Below are 19,778 nucleotides of genomic sequence, written 5' to 3'. Positions count from 1 at the left end.
ACAAGAGAAATGTCACTTGCAGGGTCACTGCAGAGGTGAGACACTTATTATCCATTTGTATTTTTACCAGGATGTATCACCTTAGAAGGGTGAACTAAAATGAGCCATGATCAGCCTCAAAAGAAGATGAGTTGTTCTATTTGAGAGGGGTCATGGATGCTGTAACACAATCTAAGAATGAAAAATAATAGTTTGAGGAAAATATACACTGTCACCTTTTCCTAAACATTTTACAATCACTTGCCCTCAAGCATATATTTAGAAAAATTTTCATACATAATTATGAACGACGGGGGAAGAATAAAAAATACCCATGAACAACAGATAAAACCCACAAAATTTCTTTAGACACCTGGCAAACTTCCCTCTCCCTCCTGTCCCATTTACCAGATGTCTCTGCAGTGTAGGAATCTGGGAAAATAATACCAAATTTTCAGGGTTCTGATAGACATATGGTGGCAGGTTAAACTGCAGAACTGAAACAAGTGTGAGGTTATGTACATATCACATGCGTCTGCACAGCTTTGCCCAAACCAGGCATGCCTGTACTCCTTGCTGAGCCTCTGCAGAAGGCCAAATCCAGCAGACACATCTCACTAGAAGGCTTTATTCCATGGCAAGCTTAGGAGATGACATGAGCAAAGCCCTTGCTACAATGTGGCACAGAAGTAAAAAGTAACTTCTGTGTCCAAATAGGTACAGAAACTGTCAGAGAGAATTGGTTGACGTGTCACACAATTCTTCTCCACTCAATATAGCATAAAAGCACCCAATTAACCTGTATCAGATCATTGTCACAATTAGCATACTATTTTAAGGTAGGATCTTGTGTTCTTGGCAGCTGAAATGCTCAAGGTGAAGCCAGCTCTGAGATAAGCAACTTGATATTCCCCAAATTCTCTGTTTCCTATAAGCATCAAAACCAATGTTCAGCCATGAAAAGGTAAATGAGTGAAATCAAGAAATAATTCACTGACCCAGCACACAGACATAAACACCTGGCACAGACTGGGGAATAGCTGTTATTATTATATAGCTGCTAAAGGGAGAAAACGAAGGTAATTTAATCAATAATTTACTGCTATGTATGTCTTCTGAACTATCTCATATCAATCAACATCAAGGCTTAAGCAACAGGCTCTAAATATTGGCTTTCCCAATAACTATCACCAAAAACTAATGAAAAAAGTTGTAGTTATGTAGTTTAGTCAAATACACAACTCCTGAAATTTAAAAAAATCTTTAAAACTGTTAGATCATCTACACAAAACCAGAACTACTGTCTTGCTCTCAGAAAGCAAACATCTAAAATTGCAGTTAACTATGTGAGTTTAAAGGTCTCATTGCAAATTGCCTGTTTGATCCATAAACCTTCTGTTCCTTGGTGGACAAAGATTTCTGCTGGCATTAAAAACTGTAATTTGAGCTTCCCTCCTGGCTTTGAAATGAATAAGCCCAGCTCTACCCTAACAGATTCCCCAAACAAAACTCTTCTGTGAAATAGTGGATCAGTGCAAACATTAACTGGCATGGATCCCAAATCCAGCCTGAAAAGTCCTGGGACTAGACTGTGTCTCCAACATGGTGTTTAGACAATATTTCAGCTTAAGATGACCAGGATCATATGAAACAATAGAAGAAATATGAAAAAATAATCAAGTAAAAAGATGAAATATACCTTTTTTATTTTAACCATTCTAAAATGTGTATTTATTGTGTATCATTTTGGAAAATTTTGTCTGTTGGAATCATATACTGGATACAAAGCAAGCTTTACAAAAGGATAGCTATTACATGACAAAATGTTGTTGGACTTGTCCAGTACACAAGTACCACCTTTTGCTGCCAAGAGGATTTATTTTAGACTGTGTGATACAACCAGCCACAGAAATTCAGCTGTACAAAATGAATTTTGAATACTGGAACAAACAAAACAATGGGGAGAGCCAGCAATTAGAAACACAGAGGAAATGGTTAGTTTTGTTAGATCTAATAAGAAGACATGTATGAAAAACAGCATAAGAAGTCACCAAGTCAAACAACACGTTAGAAAAAGATAATTTGTTTCCAGTTACTGTTAAGTATTACTGCCAAACTGTCCACTGTTCTGCCAAGTAAACAGCTATTACTGAGTACTCTTTGCTAGTATTGGAAAGCAGGAGATAAAAATAATATGACAACACAAGGGCCTGAGCCCCCCAGTTTTGTATGAGAACTTCATTTAACAAGGAATAAGCCTCAAGCCTTAGTTTTGCAAAAAGCTATAAAGACAAGTTGTACAATAAAGCACAACAGCAGGAAAATATTCCTATAGAAAATTCAAGAGGACATTCAGAACTGTGTTTGGATGAGACCCTTGTGAAAACACATCCTTAAGGTTGAGGAGATTATTTTATGTTGCAAAGGCTTTGAAATACAAAGTAAGGAAGAAAGGGCAAGAGGTATCTGCAACTCAGTGAAGAAATCACCACATGAACTATTTGTAGGGACCTAAAGAAAAGTCAAATGAGCTGGCAAATAACTTGTCTTCCAATTTGCTCTGGAAACAGATGTCCTCATGAAAATCTGAGAAAACAACAGTTTTTCCTTTGAAGTATCAAACCTTCAGTTTTCTTGAAGAAATAATAATTAAACCTTTGTAAGATTATTTTAGGAAGGTAAACAGCTAGGGGTAACATATCCTTATACCAGAACTCACCTGACACTGACAGATTTTATAGGGTTTTTTTACTAAAACAAACATGAATCTTCTCTCAAACAACCAAATTCTCGATTCAATTAAGAGGTATAGATTTACCTAGGTTAGATCAAACAGCTAACCCTGGTAAAAATCAGATCCACAGACCCAGGCATCCTGCTCAGAAGCACAGGCTACTTCTTATATTTGAGACCCCACAAATCTAAAATTTTGACATCTCTTAGTGAAAAGACAGCTTACATCCCTCAACCCCTGATTTTTCTGCTAGTAAAAAAAATAAATTACTACACATAAACTGTGATTACTGCACATAAACACTTATTTTCTGTCCCTATAGTATTATGATAATTTCCAATTACTCATTATACCACTTGTCTCAACAAAAATGAAAAATTAAGAGATCAGGTTTCAAAAGGTAGATATTAGTATCTACATAAATAAACTCCTATGGAGTTTCAAAACGAGATTAAACAAGATTACACCTACGTAAGAAAAACCCTTCCAAATCAGAGGGAATAAAGAGGTGTCATAGTACTTCAAATCCTAATGGCTGGTCCAGTCTAGGTTAGCCTGGATATGTCTGCGAATCTTTTCAGTTTCTTTCTGAATTCCAATTCTTTGTCAACCTAGCAAATACTCTCAAAAATAGCAGTTTCATTTAGGCTATTTAGAATGTTCTTTCTCTATTGTTTCTACCACACAGTGTGTGTGAACAACAGGATTCCCTCTTGAAATATTTTCCAACTCCAAATTAGTTTATGAAATAAAAAGGTCTAGCAGATTATCAAATTGGGCTGCTTTGCAAGCCACAGATTGCTTTTGCCTTTCCTTCACCCAGAGGGAACACTTGAGCATCACAGTTCACATAAACCACTTGTGCAATCTGATTTTATGCATAAAGGACAAAGCCCAGATCATGTGCTACAGCTCTGCTTCAAGCACAGCTACGAACTGTGGATTTACAACTGCTCCCTGCACATTGTAACAGTCTGTGTGCGGATCTGCATGCACAAGTGAGCTTCCTCACATCTTCCACTCATTTCTGAGCTTGCCTGACACTTGCTAATTCTTGTGCAAAGATAATCATGCAATATAAACAGAAAGCCCAAAGTAATAACTTTGTCTTTCAGCGGGGTTTAAATTAGACTCAGCATTATGTTGTCAAGAGTTACGCCTAATAGTTGAGAAGCAACCTGCCTTCCAGCGTGCTCCAAGAACAGTATTTTGGAGCTGAAACAGAACACAGGGTTTGGATTGGCTGCATTTGTCTATTTTTATGCAGAAAATCAAGACTACAAATATTACACTGAGACTTCCCAGCACTGACTGGGGTATATTCAGAAAACACACGCACACACAGAGACTTTCTCTGTCTCTCGCAGCCCATCACAGACACGCAACCATAAGGATCCAAATTTGTCAGTGGAACTAGGAGATTACTCCTAAGCTCATTCTAACACTTTCTTTAGCAGAGTGGCATTTTAGGGAGCACTGAGCAATTCTTCTCTCTCAGCACACCAAAAAAGCAAAATGCATTCCTTCAATTTCAGCCCGTGGAAGCTGCAGTCTAAGCACTTGGACTACCTTAACCAAGAACAGACTGAAGGGAACCCGACTCCAGCATTTAACCCAACGTGTCACATACTTACACCTGGCATTTCTGTAGAGTAGGAAGGGGTCCTGTAGCTGGAAATCGAGGTCTTTAGTAATAGGTTCTGTTCGATTTTCCATGCTCAGTCTGTTCATGATTGTGAAACCATGCCTTGGAGAAGCCGATCTGAAAAGGAACAAGTAGAAACCCCATCGAGTCGAGGAAAAAGGAAATAATGAGAATTTCTTTGCTGTGTAGTGCTCCAAATTCATTATTTATTTATTTCTAGGAGATGCTACAAAAATCTAGTTTTGTTGCCAAGGAAATAACAATTGACTCTTGCAGTTTCGTTAATCCTTTTAATTATGACAAAGCCCTACATGATACATGAGGAATAAACAGACCCTCAGCATCACATGATCCAATGCCACCATCTGCCCTATAGTTCCTCACTGGACAAGAGGGCAGCAAATAAAACAAGTCAGAGCAAGCAAACTTTTCAGCACCCAGGTTAACAACTGCAGATACTAACAGTCATCAAAGAGAGAATGTTCTGTACCACCTAAAGCATAAGGACAAAAGTGACCATGTGAGGAACTGAAACAGGCTGCCCCAAAGCAGCTGTGAATCCTCCCCCAGCCATGAATGATCCCTGATAAACGATGAACCTAAACCACTCTATGACTCTAAATCATTATGCTCATTCATGGGGATTACGTGTCAAGTCTCTCAGATAAAAGTGAACTGTGAAACTTATCATGATCCTGACAGGAAATACTCCTTTCAAACCAAGTTTGGCAACAAAGGAAAATAAGATGGCTAAATACTGGGGGAAAGTGCCATCTCTGCTTAATTGCTGGAGTGTGGATTTCTCTATGGAACCAAAACACAGGAACCTGTATTACAGGATTGGTGTCAACCAAAAAATAAACGAAAGGGAAATTTTTGACAAGAATCCTTGTTTGCAAGGGTCAATATTTCACTTAAAACAAACAAACAGTCCACTTCCACTGGTAGTAACCCAGCTGGAAGTCTGGCTTTTTAACTGCTCCTCAGAACTCACAAAGATGAGCTGGGCAGTAAATAAGCCAGCCCAAGTAATGTCATTTTACATTGTGACTATGGTAATGAGAAGCAACAAAGGCAACACCAGTGGTCGCCAAAATGTCTGTTGGCAATGTCTTTTCTGCAGAAGTCACAGAAAGTTAAAACTGATGATGATGTTACTCTCAGTTCACATCCTGTTCCATACTGCTGCCTAAAGGGCAGCCAGGCAGTAACCTCTGCCCTAAATGGAAACTTCCTCAGGCAACAAAAAGAACAGTGAAAGGTAACAAATACCAGAAGTAGCAGGTTTCGTGTTGTCAGTTCTGGAGCTCTGAAACCAACATACCAGGAAACACTGCTTCTGCTTTGCAGCACACAAGTTGCCACATCCACCTACTGCCACTACAACAAAGGGCTGCTTCTTTCCTCTCGTGGTGGTAATTTTAACAGCATCTGATCTCCACTCACCTGAGAGCAGCTTAGAAAAATTACTGATGACCATTGCCACTGCTGGTACAAGAGAGCTGGAAAGACTGGAACCAGCATTCCCACTTCCCACAAAGCTGACAGGCTCTTGGGCCTCTCTGTCACCTCACACGCACCCCTCTCGTCTTCTCAAAACCATCTCTTGCTTTCTCAGCTCTCCTACCGGATCCTCTTTGACATAAAAGTTGAAAAAGTAACTTTATGCTTTGGCCTTATACCCCAGCAGCTACTGCAAGACCTGCTGACTGTGTAACTTTCTGATTTTAACAACAGTCACAGAGAAATGCTGGGGCACCAGCATGGAAACCCCAGCATGAGGCAGGCTTTGCAACAGAACAAACATTATGTGCATTTTTACAAATGCCATAAAAAATGATGCTCTGAAAGCCACCACCAGAGTTGCTGCTAAAAGAAAGGGTTAAAATCACCCAAAATGTTGGACGTATTATGCACGAAAAATGAATAGACACAGGTAGTATGAAAGTTCCCCAAGTAGGGAACACAATATTTCAAAAGCTCTGCCATTCCCTTCCTTTAAGCAATATCATTATTTATTTCACTCCTTTTTGTTCAGACACTTTTAAACTGCAAATCTTATTTAAATTTACACAAAAAATTCCTACAGTTTACCCATACCGAGATTTAAATCACATTTGGAAGTCCTATCAAAATACAAGGTAATGTCTCCTTCAGAGTGTTTTCTTCCCCACTTTCCTTTTGTTTCTGCTAGTTTCAGTTTCTTTTCACCCTTGAGCAAGGGGGAGCATTTTACTTCATTCCAGCCAGCTTTTCCATATCCACAGCTTTCACCCGTTAGGTTAAAATGTAGCCTCCTCACCTCGTGTAAACAAACAGCGTTCCCTCCACATCTGTCTTCTCCTGCAGAAATGGAACATTAAAGAAGTTGAAGACAGGGCAGTGTTTTGCTCACCATCAGTGAGCCCCCTTTCCTCTGTTTTACCAGTACCATCAGTTACACCTGTCTCACCCAAGCCAGGAAAAAATAACTAAACCCAGCTTCATGGGCTGGTGGGGAGAGGCTGGAGCTAGCACAGGTCACCATGCAGCTGACCCAAGTTTCGAGGTAAGGTATGAAAATGCTAAAGGCACACCACCATTGCACTGGGTTAATTCTAGGCTACACATGAGCACAACACACAGGCAAGAGGGAGAGAGAGGACTTTCCAAAGGACACCTGCTTTGGAACAGAATGTTTGGGACAGAAATGGGGGAAAACAACACAGAAGGCAGACTGGGCAGGTTCTTCAAATACAGGACCTGAGCCTCACCATTACAACAAGCCAAGAACCACCTGCAACGAGCCTGAATGTTCTGTTAGCCAAAGTTCCCCCATGGATATTCCATTCGTGCATCTTACACCAGCGCTGTTAGCACCGCTGACTCCACCACTCCCCCGGGCACGCCTGGGTTCCATTACAGCTGCTGGAAGGGCAGCGCAGCGCCTGAGGCCCACAGCCCGGGGCTGCACCCCAGTCTCCCATGGCCTTGCTTAAAAACGAGACCTGGGCTAAACTCCAGCCTCCACAACCCTCCATGGGCTCGCACTAAACCCCAGCCTCCACAGCCCCTGCTGCACGCGGCACAGCTCCTCCACGCTGCAGCCCCCCCCCCCCAGAGCCTTCCCAAGCACCGCGGGGCCCCTCAGCGGGCCCAGAGCGGCTGAACCGGGGAGCCCCGGGGAGCCCCTCCCGCTCCCCACCCTCACACCTCGCCCACGGCGGGGGGCGGGGCCGGCGGGGGGCGGGGCGTGTCCCCGCGAGGCCCCGCCCCCGGCGCGCGCGGGGGCGGGGCGGGGCGGGGCGGGGCGGGGCGGGGCGGCGCGCGCACGTACCCACTGGCTGGCGCGGTGCCCGAAGGTGTAGAGCGCCACCTGGCTGGCCACGTCCACGATGCCGCTGATGTAGGGGTCGTGCTGCCGCAGCGCCGCCAGGCTGATGTCCAGCCCCCGGCCCAGCGCCGCCGCCATCTTGCGCCCGCCGCGCAGCCCCGACCAATCCACCGCCGAGCCGCGCCGCGCCGGCTCCCGCCCGAGAGCAGCCGCCGCAATCGAGCGCCGAGCGCCGGCCGCGCGGGATGGCGGGCGGTGGTGAGGGGCGGGCCGGAGACGGACGGACGGACGGACGGACGGAGGGAGGGACGCGGGGGCACTGGGAGTGGGGAGCCCGCAGCTGGACACAGCATGCAGGCGCACACCGTCCCTCACACGACGCCGTGTGCCGGGTTGAGGCTGGTGGCTGCAGCTCCGGCTCGGCGTGTGGCTCCCTGTCCTGCTGGGAGGGTTGCGGTGCTCCCGCTCCTGCTCCGGCTGGACTCATCCCTTAGGAGTCTAGTCCAGGAGAGAGAAGGCTAAGGGGGATCTCATCAATACATGTAAATATCTCCAAGGCAGGTGCCAAGAGGAAAGTGCCAGCCTTGAGTGGTGCCCAGCGACAGGAGGAGGAGCAGCGGACACAAACTAAAACACGAGGAGCTCCACCTCAACACGCAGAACTTTACACTGAGGCTGGCAGAGCCCTGGAACGCTGCCCAGGGTGGTCATGGAGTCTCTCTGGAGACATCCCAAACCCACCTGGACGCGTTCCTGTGCCACCTGCTCCAGGTCATCCTCCTCTGGGATGACCCCCACAGGTCCCTCCCAGCCCGAACAAGTCCGTGGCTCCGTGTGGGCGCTCTGGTGTCCCCGCGGGGAGCAGCACCGAGCCCGTCCAGCCCGTGTGTCTGTAAGCGCCGCTGGCCGGGAGCTCCTGTGCGCTTCCCGGGCGCTCAGCCCGGCTCCAGCCCCGGGCCAGGAGCGGGGTGGGATCGCTGAGCACACGCAGTCCGTGTTTGCTGGCACACACTCACACAGCCCTGCACCGAGCCGAGGGGAACAGCGCTGCAAACTAAAGCAGCACACACCCGTCGTGTGGATATATATACACACGCACACGTATTTATATATATACTCATACGTGCGGCAAGCAGCTGAAACCTAAACAGGCATACTATAATATGGAGTTATACAAACAGCAAGCAACAGATGGACAAAACCAAGGATTCAGTTGCCACATTTTCCCGTCAGACATACATATTTATTATTAATCTATTGGTACCAACAGTTTACAGCAAATACGTGAGCTTTATGTGGCATGCAGATAAGCTCAGTACATACTTACATTGGAAAGATTTGCTTAACTCTCCTGCCTGAACCCCTGCAAGAGCAAATTTTTTTTACCTCATCACCTCAGACTGATGTAGCAGTTCTGGAGGCAGTTACCACCTTCCCTATATGGAAGCAGTAGGGTGATATATTTAATTCCAGAGAGCAAGGTACCCTGGAAGAACCAAGGTGGTGGTAGTGGATGCTGTCTTAATTGTTTGCGATATTCCCGACACAACATTTTTAAAAGGACAGTAGCTGGACAGAGAGGATGAGGTCTGCTATAGTGTTTTCTTCCCTTCTTCTCACTCCAGGCCAGATGGAGCCTGTGGGATAGAGTGAGCAGCAGCATCTGTTCCAAGAGCAAATGGGCAAGCCTAGGGAAAAGACTGCCACAGTGTGAAGTGGGGAGAGGAGAGAACTGAGGGACAGCAAGCTGGGAATTCATAGCATTAAATGTAGGGACAGTGAGTCTCTTGAGCAGGGTTAGGAATGGCCATGCTGTCAAAAAGGACAGAAAGAAAGGCTGGGTTTTGGGACTTAGGAGAGACTGTGTAGGTTTTATTGTATCTCAGAAGGCCACTAAAAATTTCATCACGAAGAATGAGGACCTACAGCTTGCTCTGCAAACATGTATTAGGAGAGGAAACATCTGAGCATACTCTAGTTATAATCTGTCTCACTCTCCCTCCTTGTCTAAAGCCACCTTGTTTCATTTGGGGCTGTGATGAAACACAGCTTTAGAGTTTAGAATTTTATAAGTGTTTTTGTGATACTTGTGGTAGGAAAATGGCTCTAAGCAGTTCCACTGCCAAGCTCTGGCTGACCTGCAGATCCGGTAACAGCAAGGAAGATACATGGGCTCATGGTGGACAAGGGAAACTGCTGTCCTTGGTCTGGACATGATCAGAGTAGAAAGGCAAAAAAAAGAAAAAAGAGGAAAAGTAGTAAGTAGGAAAGATAAGTCAGCTGTTGCTTAAGTTTTTAACAGATGCACATTAGTTTCTTTTTGCTGATTAAATAGTTCTCAATTCACAGTTTCCGGGCACCCTTAAGCACATTCCTCCTCACGTGCTGGGGCTTCTGTTTACCATCATCTTCAATTCTTTAGCAATTCTCCTGCTAACACGAAGTACAAACTTGTCACCAAGGCTTAGAAGTGTGAAACTCTGGGAGTCCCAGTACTGGATTTTTCCTTCACAGATGCTTTCCCTGCCTCCAACAATAATACTTTAAAGAAGTGCCCTGCTTTCTCCTTCTTTTTTTTCTTTTTTTTTTTTGGTGATGGTTGGGTGGGGTGCACACTGAAAAGGTCCCATAAGGAAGAGTGTGCTGCAGAAATTGTTTGAAAGGCTATTTATTTGAATTTAAAAAGTTACTGTTACTGTGTAGGAGAAAGCAGTATATAGATTATAGAAGGTATATTGCAGGCCTGAAAAAAAATATTTGAGGCAGAAATAAGGTGCCTTGTTTCTGTTGTTGCCTCTTTTGCCAGGCCAAGCAGTAAGCAATACTCGAAGCCTTGCACATCTGTTGTGTTAGAGAGGCTGACTGGCTCCAGGTTATCTCCTGTGCCCTTTTCTTGCTGTAGGAAGGCTGTAGAGCATCCTGTTTCCTTGAGGTCCCTGGAAGAAAATTCAGCTGTGAGGTTAAATATTTTGAAGCAGACCTGTCAGATATTTTGCCTGTGTGTTTCTGGTGCCCTGTTTGTAGCTGCTTTTTACCACCTCCCTCCCAGGTCCCTGTGCCCCTTTCTCACACAGCTGGACAGACGTGGTGTTTTGAGTCAGCAAACCTGTCAAGCTTCTGATCAGGCCTTTTTATATTTTCTGTTGCACCCTGAGGTACCTTCAGCTGGTTCCAGCTGTTTTCCTGCATAAGTGGGATGTAATTGCTCCTTCCATTTAGCCTGAAGTAAATACACTTAATAAAGCCATTAATTCTGCCCTGCTTTATGGGATCACTTGAGAGTAGACTAAAACTTTTCCGATGAAACAGGATGCTGTTAAAAAGAGAAACACTGTGAATTCTCACTGTGTCTAAAAACTTAAGGATGTTTCAGCAAAAATGTCACAGCTTAAAAACATTGATTCTTTAAACTATGGTTCTTTCTCTCACAGTAATCCGGTAGTTCATAATAACTATAAAATCGAGTCAGAGTGATTTTGCTGTAATTTTGTTTATGAAACAAAGTAATTTTCTAGCTTTCAAAATGTCGTAATTCCATGAAGTATATAATTAGAATGTCACTTTTTTGTCTTCTACCTACCTGGATAGTGTTCTGTTAAAAAAACCCCAACCACATCTTGCTTTTGATATGGTATGAAGAGGATTTTGTGTAGGTAATATTCACACCAATTTAAGGTGAAATCCATGCAGCATGACATTTGGAAGGTCTCCTTTAAAACAAATGTGGAGATGCTTAGGCCGAACCTTTTCACGAGGGTTGTTCCAGCAGTTGTTAAACCTTCACAGTCAAGAATCTGTGACACTTGTAAAGATTCAGGCATGCTTCCTCCAGCAAATCATTGGCACTGAGCGTGTGCTTCTCTGCGGATGTATTTGGTGTCACTGCTGAGTGTGTGCCAACCCTGCCCCAGGTCCCAGGCGTTCAGTCCTGCCGTGCTGGCACCTTGGTTCTGGCCTGGCACAGGTGTGTCCGTGGCCTCAGTGTGAACCAGACAGATGGTGGAAGTGAACTGTGTGAGGAACAAGTGTTTGCAGCACTGCTGAGCTCACAGCCTCCCCGGCTGCCTGCCTACCTGCCCACATTCGCTCCTTTCTCTGAGCTGCACCTGTTTCTGATAAACAGCAGCAATCTTGAGCCAGTGTAGTGTTGAGCACCTCATTTGCCTCACTTCCTCTTCCCCAGCCCCTTTGGAGTTGTTATTGCATGGTAGTTGCCTCTTCATTTTCATTCCTTCCCAAAGGCTGCCATCATTTTCTTCTCACTCTGACTGTAGCAGCACTGCTGCCCCTGCTAGAGGAGAGCTTGCTGAGGCAGCACTAATAAGTTCCCCTTACTCATGCAGGGCCACTGAAACACGTTTGTGTGATGCCTTCCAGCACGCTGGTTTCCTGGGAGCAGCAGGTTGCTCTGGTGGAGCCAGGATGATCCAACAAGGCTTGGTTATCCGTGCTCCACGTATTCCTGGGCGTGTGCCTTCAGTGCTGCAGCAGGGCGCCTCTCCCCCTTTGGGAACCAGAGCCCTGTGCTTTGAGCTGGAGTCTGGCTGCATCCCTTCCCAGGCTCAACGGAAATACGTGGTCTTTTCAGGCCACATTTATAAAGGCTTTCAGTAGATTGCACTGGAATACTTTCCTCATGCTCAAAAGTTCAAAGTCTCCGTCACTCTCTGAGACCACTTCTTAACTGCAGCCCTAATGGTTAAAACAATTTGAGTCTTTTCATTAGGAATTTGTTGCTTGCTGAAGGCTCCTTCATGAGTGTAGGGTCAGACCATTATAGTTTCATCTGCTGCTGTTATTGAAATACTCTCTCTCTGCACTAGAGCTAAATCTGGCTGCTTTCATTCCAATTCTAAACAGCTCCCCCCTGCCCCCAGATAAACCCCGGCACACTGGGTTCTTAGCAGGCACGTGCTTGTCTGCAATGTGGCTCCCTGGTGAAGTTTAGGAGACTGTTTTGAGAATTTCTGCAAATGCTAGTCCACCCAGGAATGGGATAGTGTTCTTTAGCATTGTTGGATTTGGAATGCTGATATTACACATAATAATTAACTGTAATTTACTATGATTTTCAGTTGAGGGTTGCATTTTTCCTGCATGTAAGAGCCTAGGTTTTTACCAAAGGACTTTTTTCTCTTTGACTGACTTACTATCAGAATCATTTAGCAAAATATATCTCTTTACTTCCTCTTTTGCTATGCATTTATTTGCAAGGTACTGAGCTTTTACGTTTTTTATAGGCCTAGCTCTTGCCCGTGGCCTAGCTTGAGGAGAGCTAGAGGAGAGTTACCCACAATCATTAGTAGAGCTACAATTTTTCTTTCTAAATTCCTGTCTACATCTTATACTTGTGGAGTGAAAAATTCTTTCAGATTTACCTTCAGTCACTTTTCAGAGGGCACAATCCAAGCTGGAAAAGCAAGTTTAACACCAGGAAAAGACTTATTTCAGGTGGAGGAAGGGAGAGTCTATACCAATCGAACTGCATTGAATTGTAGTGTTATTCAGGAAAAGAAAAAGTCTTCCTTGTGTACATTTAATCAGTAAAAAAAATTATCAATGTGAGATTTTCAATGTTTTAAGCAACTATGTAATTTCAGTGTCTTATCTTTAGATGACCAGAAATGAGAATATGATAAACCTAAAGAAGATATGTGGAATGTTTTGTGTGTGGAATATTTTTCCTGGTTGTGTTGCCTTTATCCCCCAAATTTGCCTGACTTCTATAGCTATACATTGTGAGCATGATTCTGTCAGATCTCTTAATAAAAGTCTAGATTTCATCCTCCAGTCTCTCTCGAATGCTGATAATGTTCCACACATATATTGTTGATTTTCCTGCTATAGCAAAGAAGAAATACTGTCAGAACTTACAGAAGGCTTTTTCCTCCTCCTTTATTTATTTAATGCAACAGAATACACTGACTTCAGCAGCATTTCTCGTAAGGTTTAACTTTGCAAATTCCTTTACTTCCACCCCCATACCACTTTAATCACAGTTAAAATCTGACACTAGATTTTATCATGAGAAGGCAGCCATTTGGAGCCAGTGTGTGATCTTTTTCTGTGATTTTGTTACCACAACTGTATGGGCTGAAGTTCACTAAAAATTATTGATAGCCATTACTTTAGTGCTGTCCTGACAAACTGGCATAAACTGTTTGGAGCCATCAGTTTCATTCTTTGCTCAGATGTTTGGCTAGACAAACAACCAAAATATTGAAGAGGATCAGGCAGTCCTGCTATTTCCCACAGGTTAATAAGATTCAGTAGCAATTATATCTTCCCTAAGATAATACCTTTCCAACCACATCTCCCTGCTAATCACCATTTAATTTGGCAGAATCAAACACCTGTTGCTCTGAAAGAGGTGTCTTCCAACCAGTTCCAGAGAAGATGGCTCCATTTAATTAATTCCTAGTATGGAAAGTTCCATCAGATAATTACATTAAGTCAGGACCTCATTTTTACACCTCACCTGGCATAGCAGCTCTTGCCCTGTGAAGGGAATGGAGTCATCACAGAGCCACTGTTGCTGCTGCAGAGAGTCTGGTGGTGCTGGGGAGCTGTGCCTGTGGTGCCAAAATATCTTGTTATGAGTTCTAAACGTTCCCACCAGCTTTTGTTTGAGCTAATTGAGGAAGTGGAAGGAGAAAGTCTGAATAACTTCATGCTTTTAGCTGTCACAGTGTTACTTTATTAAGAGAATTTGCATTATTTCCTTCTCAAGCGACAGAAGCCTCTTCTTGGGTTTTGCTGTCGTGTTTGTTTGTTTTTGAAATGAAGAATGTTGGTGTTAAAGGCTGACACAGCATTTCATGGCTTTAGACATAAGCAAATGAAGAGTAACAGTACTGAATTTCAGAGAGCAGATAAATGATGATATAAGGAAGGATCCCTAAAGTTAAAGCAACCAAGCAAATAAAGGGAAGTTTCTGTCGTAAATATTCCCCCATTGCTTTTGTATTTTTGATGGCTGCCCGTGGATATTGCTGTGGGGAAATTCTTGTGGTGCTAATGGCTATTTCAGCTCTGCTCCTCCAGGTGGGCAGAGCTGCTGAAGGCTCTCACAAATATACCTTCTGTGGTTAAAGTTAGCCTTAAAAGCTATTTTAAGTGTCTTTTAAGGTGAGATCACCTAAACTATAATAGCATGTTCATTATATTTTGGCACAACACTTTGGGTGATCATTTTTATTTGTTACTGGCTTTATTTGGCTAGAAAATATGAAGGAGAGATTTGTTTTAAAGTAAGCTTCCTTTCAAGCCGAAATTTGACCTTTTTTTTTTCTTTTGTTATGCAGCATGTTGCAGTAAGGATCCACAATTACCTCTATGCTTCAAATGCAGTTACCTGCAGCTTCCTGAAGAGTAAAAATGTTTCATTTTTATTTTAAAGCTTCATTCTGGTCATTATTTGTGTTGCTTTAAGGTTTGTGGGTATGAGGAGAAAGGCCTGGGTAGAAAAAGGAGTTCAGATTTGTGTAACTGTACCAGAAAATAAAACTTGGTAACATTTGAAGTGTTGCCCTTGGAAACAATAAATGCAGTCTATCTCTGGTTTTCAGAAGGGTTGGATTTGGGCAAAGGCACCTTCCATCAGGCAGTCAGTAGAAGATTTAAGCACTTTTGAATGAGATTTTGAAGTGGAAACTAAAGGTATTATCACCACAAACCTCCAGTAAGTGTCTGAGTCTGGGTTTATTACAGTTGTGTGAATTTGTTTCTCTCAGTAGATTCTGAGAGCTGTGAAGGCATTTGGCTGTCCCTGTCTTGCAATCTGATTTTGTCATTTTCTGGCGATGCTGTGCTGCTTCTTCTGTCAGATTAGATTTACAGGCATATTACCTCGCCTGACAGAAACATGAACTGCATGGATTTTTCAAAGGAAAGCTTCCATGAGGAGTAACACGACAGGGTTTCTTTTTTTCCCCCCTCTTATTTTTCATGCTGGACTGCCCAAATCTGTTAATTTTATTATCATTCTAAATTAATCTTACAATATTCAGCTGAGCTTGCTTTCTTATCTACAGTGAAATTGCTGTGTCATCAAGGCACTAGTAAACCTACCAAGACTGTGTACAACTAAATCGGGTTCAGGGCATTTTTGTTGGGGGTTTTTTGTTATTTACTTTTGACTTGCTACTCAGCTTTTAGGAAAGATCCTTCTGCAACTGTTTTACATGGCTTCTGAGGGAGTTCTGTTATTAAAAGGTCAGCTAATACAGCATTTCTTGGTGCTCTCAGAATTGCAGAAGGGTTCAGGTTGAAAGGGGCATCTGGAGGTCGTGTTGTTCAGCACAATTGTGGAGGGGAGGCGAGGATTGGAAGAAAACTGCTGAGGGTGTTGTGTCATTGTTGGTGCAGTACAGGAACATCCAGACTGGGCAGGTGGGATGCATGAACCCCAGCTGGTGTCATGAGGGGACAGAAGGACCAGGAAGCTTGGGATGGACTACAGGAGGCAGGGCTGAGGTGGAGCAAGACCTGCCGTGGTGGAGTGGAAGGCAGCATTAGCATGCAGGCAGAACTGAAGGAGGTTTGCAGCCAGAATGGGACACCTGCTAGGAAGAAAATGAAATGGAAAGGACATTTCATGTAGGTCTCAGGGCAGGAAAATTCAGGTAGATTTTACAACTGGAAATGGAGTAAGAGGAGTGTTTTGATGGAAGGAAAATGCTGAGCACAAGGATGGGTAAACAGTGTGCTGTCATTACCAAGAACTGTCCTTCTGCCACAGCCATTTTTTGGGTGACTTTAATTGCTGGTTGTGATGTGACCTAGTTGGAAGTGGCTGCTGCTATGGAACAGAACCTATGGAGAGTCTCCCCTCATGCAGCACTGAGCAATTGGAAAGCAGATACAGCATCACACACATTTTCTGTCTCTTTGTCTCCGAGGGGTTTCTGAGGGATACAGACCAACAGACATTTTCTCTCGAGGAAGAAAGAGATGTAGACTTAACAGTTGTGGGAGAAGTTGATTGATCACCGAGAAAAAAGTTGTAATGATTGAGGAAGCATTTATGAAATGATAAAGCCTGCTAGAAAGCATCTCTGTTTTCCCTACTACTTGGCAACAGTTGCCACAAGATGTAGAAGCCCTCTGTACAGTTCCAAGAGAGATGATGCGGTCTAACATTTTCAAATGTCTAGGTGTCATTAACTCCAGCTTACAAACAGCAGTTACATTTTATCCTGAAAGTCATGCTTATCCTAAAAGTATGTCAATAGAGACTGTGGTTTGAATTGGGGTTTAGGATCCAGAGGAACGAAAAGGTGTGGGGTACTATTTTTAACATTCTATCTTCGATATTGCTGTTTGCAAAAATTATATAAACCAAGCTGTTTTGTCTGAGCTTTAGGTAATATGTGTGATTGTATGCAAAAAACCCACAGGCCCAAAAGGAGAGAGAGGCTCATTTTACTTATCACTAAAAATTTCAAGCAATGAGACAATGTAAAGCTTTCCTGAAGTTTGATTGCCTCTTATCTGCATTGGGTCCATCAGTGATGACTCCATTTTCATTCAGTGTAAGTGAATAAGATCGCCTGACTTATGGGTTTTTCCTTTCGCATGGCAAATCCATCTTGCTGTACTGGGGGAGAATGATAACCACATTAGTTCTGTAGTTGCATTGATTCTGAGCTGTCCTGTGGTACTGAGGAATATGATCTTTGTTCTGTGAATGAGAATACTGTACTTCAACTGCTACAGTAACAGGAGAAAAAGATCCCCAATTTGCCTTTTCTGTAAAAATGTTTCTGAACAGATCTTTGGCTAAAACTAAAGTAGTAGCAACAGCAATGGAGATTCCACAGCATTTCTGGGCGACCTATTCCAGTGTCTTACTACCCTCATAATAAAAATTCTTTTCCCTGCATCTAATGGGAATTTCTTCCTTTATGATTTGTCTGCTGCCTCTCATCCTTTTGCTGTGCACCTCTGATAAGAGGCAGGCACCAACTGCTCTATACCCTCCTCTTGAACCCCTGAAGACAGCAACAAGTAATCTAAGTAATCTCTTCTTCAATCTTAGCCCAGTTCTCTCAGCCTGTACTCATACACTCAGCCCCCTAATTCTCTTAGAGGCTCTGGACTTGTTCTTATTGCAGTGTCTTGTACTGAGCAGCCCCAAACTAGATGGGGCATTCCAGTGGTGGTCTCACGGAATGACTTCCCTGTGGCCTGCTGGCAACATCCTTGTTGAGTAGGTCCAGGATGTGGTTGGCCTCCCTCACAGCCAGGGCATGCTACTTGCTCATGTTCAGCTTTTTGTCTGTCAGGACACCTGGCTCTTTTCTGCAAAGCTGCTTCCCAACCTCTCCTAGTGCATGGGATTATTCCATCCCAGGGGCAGGGTTTGGCATTTGCAATTTGTGCCAGTCCAGGGAAGTTTTCATCTTTCTTCCACACCTATATTACAGCTCTGCAACTGAGCCACAAAGTTGTATGGGAGACTGTCAAAAGTCGTGCTAAAGTCAAAGTAAGTGGCACCCATTACCCTCTCCTTGTCCACAGAGCCAGTGATCTTACCATAGAAGGTAGTCAGGTTGGTGTGGCACTGTGTGCCTGTGGTCATTCCAACCTGGCTGTTCCTTTTTATCCTTTGTGTGCTTGGATATGGCTTCTAAGATGACTTACTCCATGAGCTTTCCAGGAACTGAAGTTAGGTTGACTGCCCTACAGCTCCCTGGCTCCTCCTTCTTGGAGATGGATATGGTGTTTGTCTTGCTGTTCATCAAGAACCTCACCTGATAGTCCTGACCTTTCAAAAATGAGAGGACAGCTTTCATTGACACTGGCCTCCTTTCTCCACACCTTCAGATACAGCTCATGTTGTTCCAAGGATCTGGGTATGTCCTACTGGCTTAAGTGCTCCTCTCCCACTGACTGACACTGGGCTTGGAGACTCTGAAGGCCTAAAGACAAACCTTACCAGGAACTAAACTCCTTCCCCACAAAAAAACCCAAACAACCCCTCTAAACCCAAAAATAAACAGGAAAAGATGTAAGGCAAAACAGTCATTGAGTACCTGAGCCTCATGCATGTCCTCTCTCACTGCTTTCCCTGCCAGACTGAGCTGTGGGACCATATTCTTCCCAGCCTTCCCTTTGCTGCCAAAGTACTTACAGCAGCCCTTCTTCCCGTTAATCTCTCAGTTTTTCCATCTACGTCTGAGCTTTGGCATTGGCCTTCCACCTCCATGTTCTTGAGCTGAGATGGGAGTTCCCTGTTCATCCGTGCTAGCTTCCTGCCTGTCAGACTGACCTGTGCACTCAAAAGGGGCTCCATGAGGACCAACCACATGTCCTGGGTCACTTAACCCAGCAGGGCTGGCTTCTAAGGGATCCTCCACAGCCCATTCCTAAACAAGCCGAAATATGGTCCGAATTCCAAAGCTGTGATTCCAGTATTTCTCTTGCTCAACTTGTTCCAGGATGTTGAACTGCAGAATGCTGTGTTTGCTGCAGCCTAGGCTGCCCTTGACCTTCACACCGCCCAGCTCCTCATCCTTTTTTTATGAATAGCAGGCTGAATGCCTCTCCCAGCCATCTTCTTGATAAGCCACATCAAGAAATTGTCATCGACATATTAACATGATTATTCATGAGAAGGAGTTGATTTCATGAAGTGTCTAGTTCAAAATTACAGACTAAAGAAGTTTGAATAAGTTTCCCAAACTACTGGGTAATTATCCAAACAGAACCATCCAACGCTTTTCCACTCCTTGTATTAATAGGAGCCACAATATTCCCATGCTGACTATGAGAGGAAAAATCAATATCAGCAAACGTACATTCATATTGATTTATCTTCCCTTCTGGTTTTCTAATTTAGTAAAGGCTACTAATGCAACATTACATAAAGATTCTCAGGAGAGTAAAAAGGCTAATAAGAGCAGGTATTGCTGTTTGTTCTGGGGAAGTGAACTGACTGTACTGTTCATAGTCAATTGTTGCCCAGCCTCTGGTACGTGGACTTTCGAGCCGTGTATCAGAGAGCATTATTCCAGGGAAAGGGATTAGAAGGTCAAGATGACTTTTTGGAATGCAGGCCCAGCCCACTGTTAGGATTTTTGAGTGTCCTTGTGTACATGTACAGA

The 19,778-nt window shown here is 43.7% G+C and overlaps 2 protein-coding genes across 26 annotated transcripts in view; one reads left to right on the top strand and one right to left on the bottom strand.

The window, feature by feature from the left end:
* The window catches only part of DCP1B (decapping mRNA 1B), a 40,776-nt gene extending 32,948 nt beyond the window's left edge, over positions 1-7,828 (bottom strand). For 2 of the 3 annotated variants that reach the window (XM_039570928.1, XM_039570929.1), the window contains exons 1-3: positions 7,675-7,828; positions 6,661-6,701; positions 4,348-4,475 (exon numbers count right to left, since the gene is read on the bottom strand). In XM_039570928.1, coding sequence (XP_039426862.1) covers positions 4,348-4,475; positions 6,661-6,701; positions 7,675-7,809 — 304 coding nt within the window. In that variant the 5' untranslated portion in view covers positions 7,810-7,828. Of the gene's footprint in view, positions 1-4,347; positions 4,476-6,660; positions 6,702-7,111; positions 7,397-7,674 lie in introns of those variants that run through there. The other variant, XM_010404122.4, reaches the window with a different exon arrangement.
* The window catches only part of CACNA1C (calcium voltage-gated channel subunit alpha1 C), a 463,884-nt gene that overhangs the window by 4,541 nt on the left and 439,565 nt on the right, over positions 1-19,778 (top strand). The gene's annotated exons all lie outside the window — the stretch shown is intronic.

This window comes from Corvus cornix, chromosome 1A (genome assembly GCF_000738735.6).
Source record: "Corvus cornix cornix isolate S_Up_H32 chromosome 1A, ASM73873v5, whole genome shotgun sequence".
Classification (NCBI taxonomy): Eukaryota; Metazoa; Chordata; class Aves; order Passeriformes; family Corvidae; genus Corvus; species Corvus cornix.
This window is presented reverse-complemented; position numbering and strand designations above follow the sequence as displayed.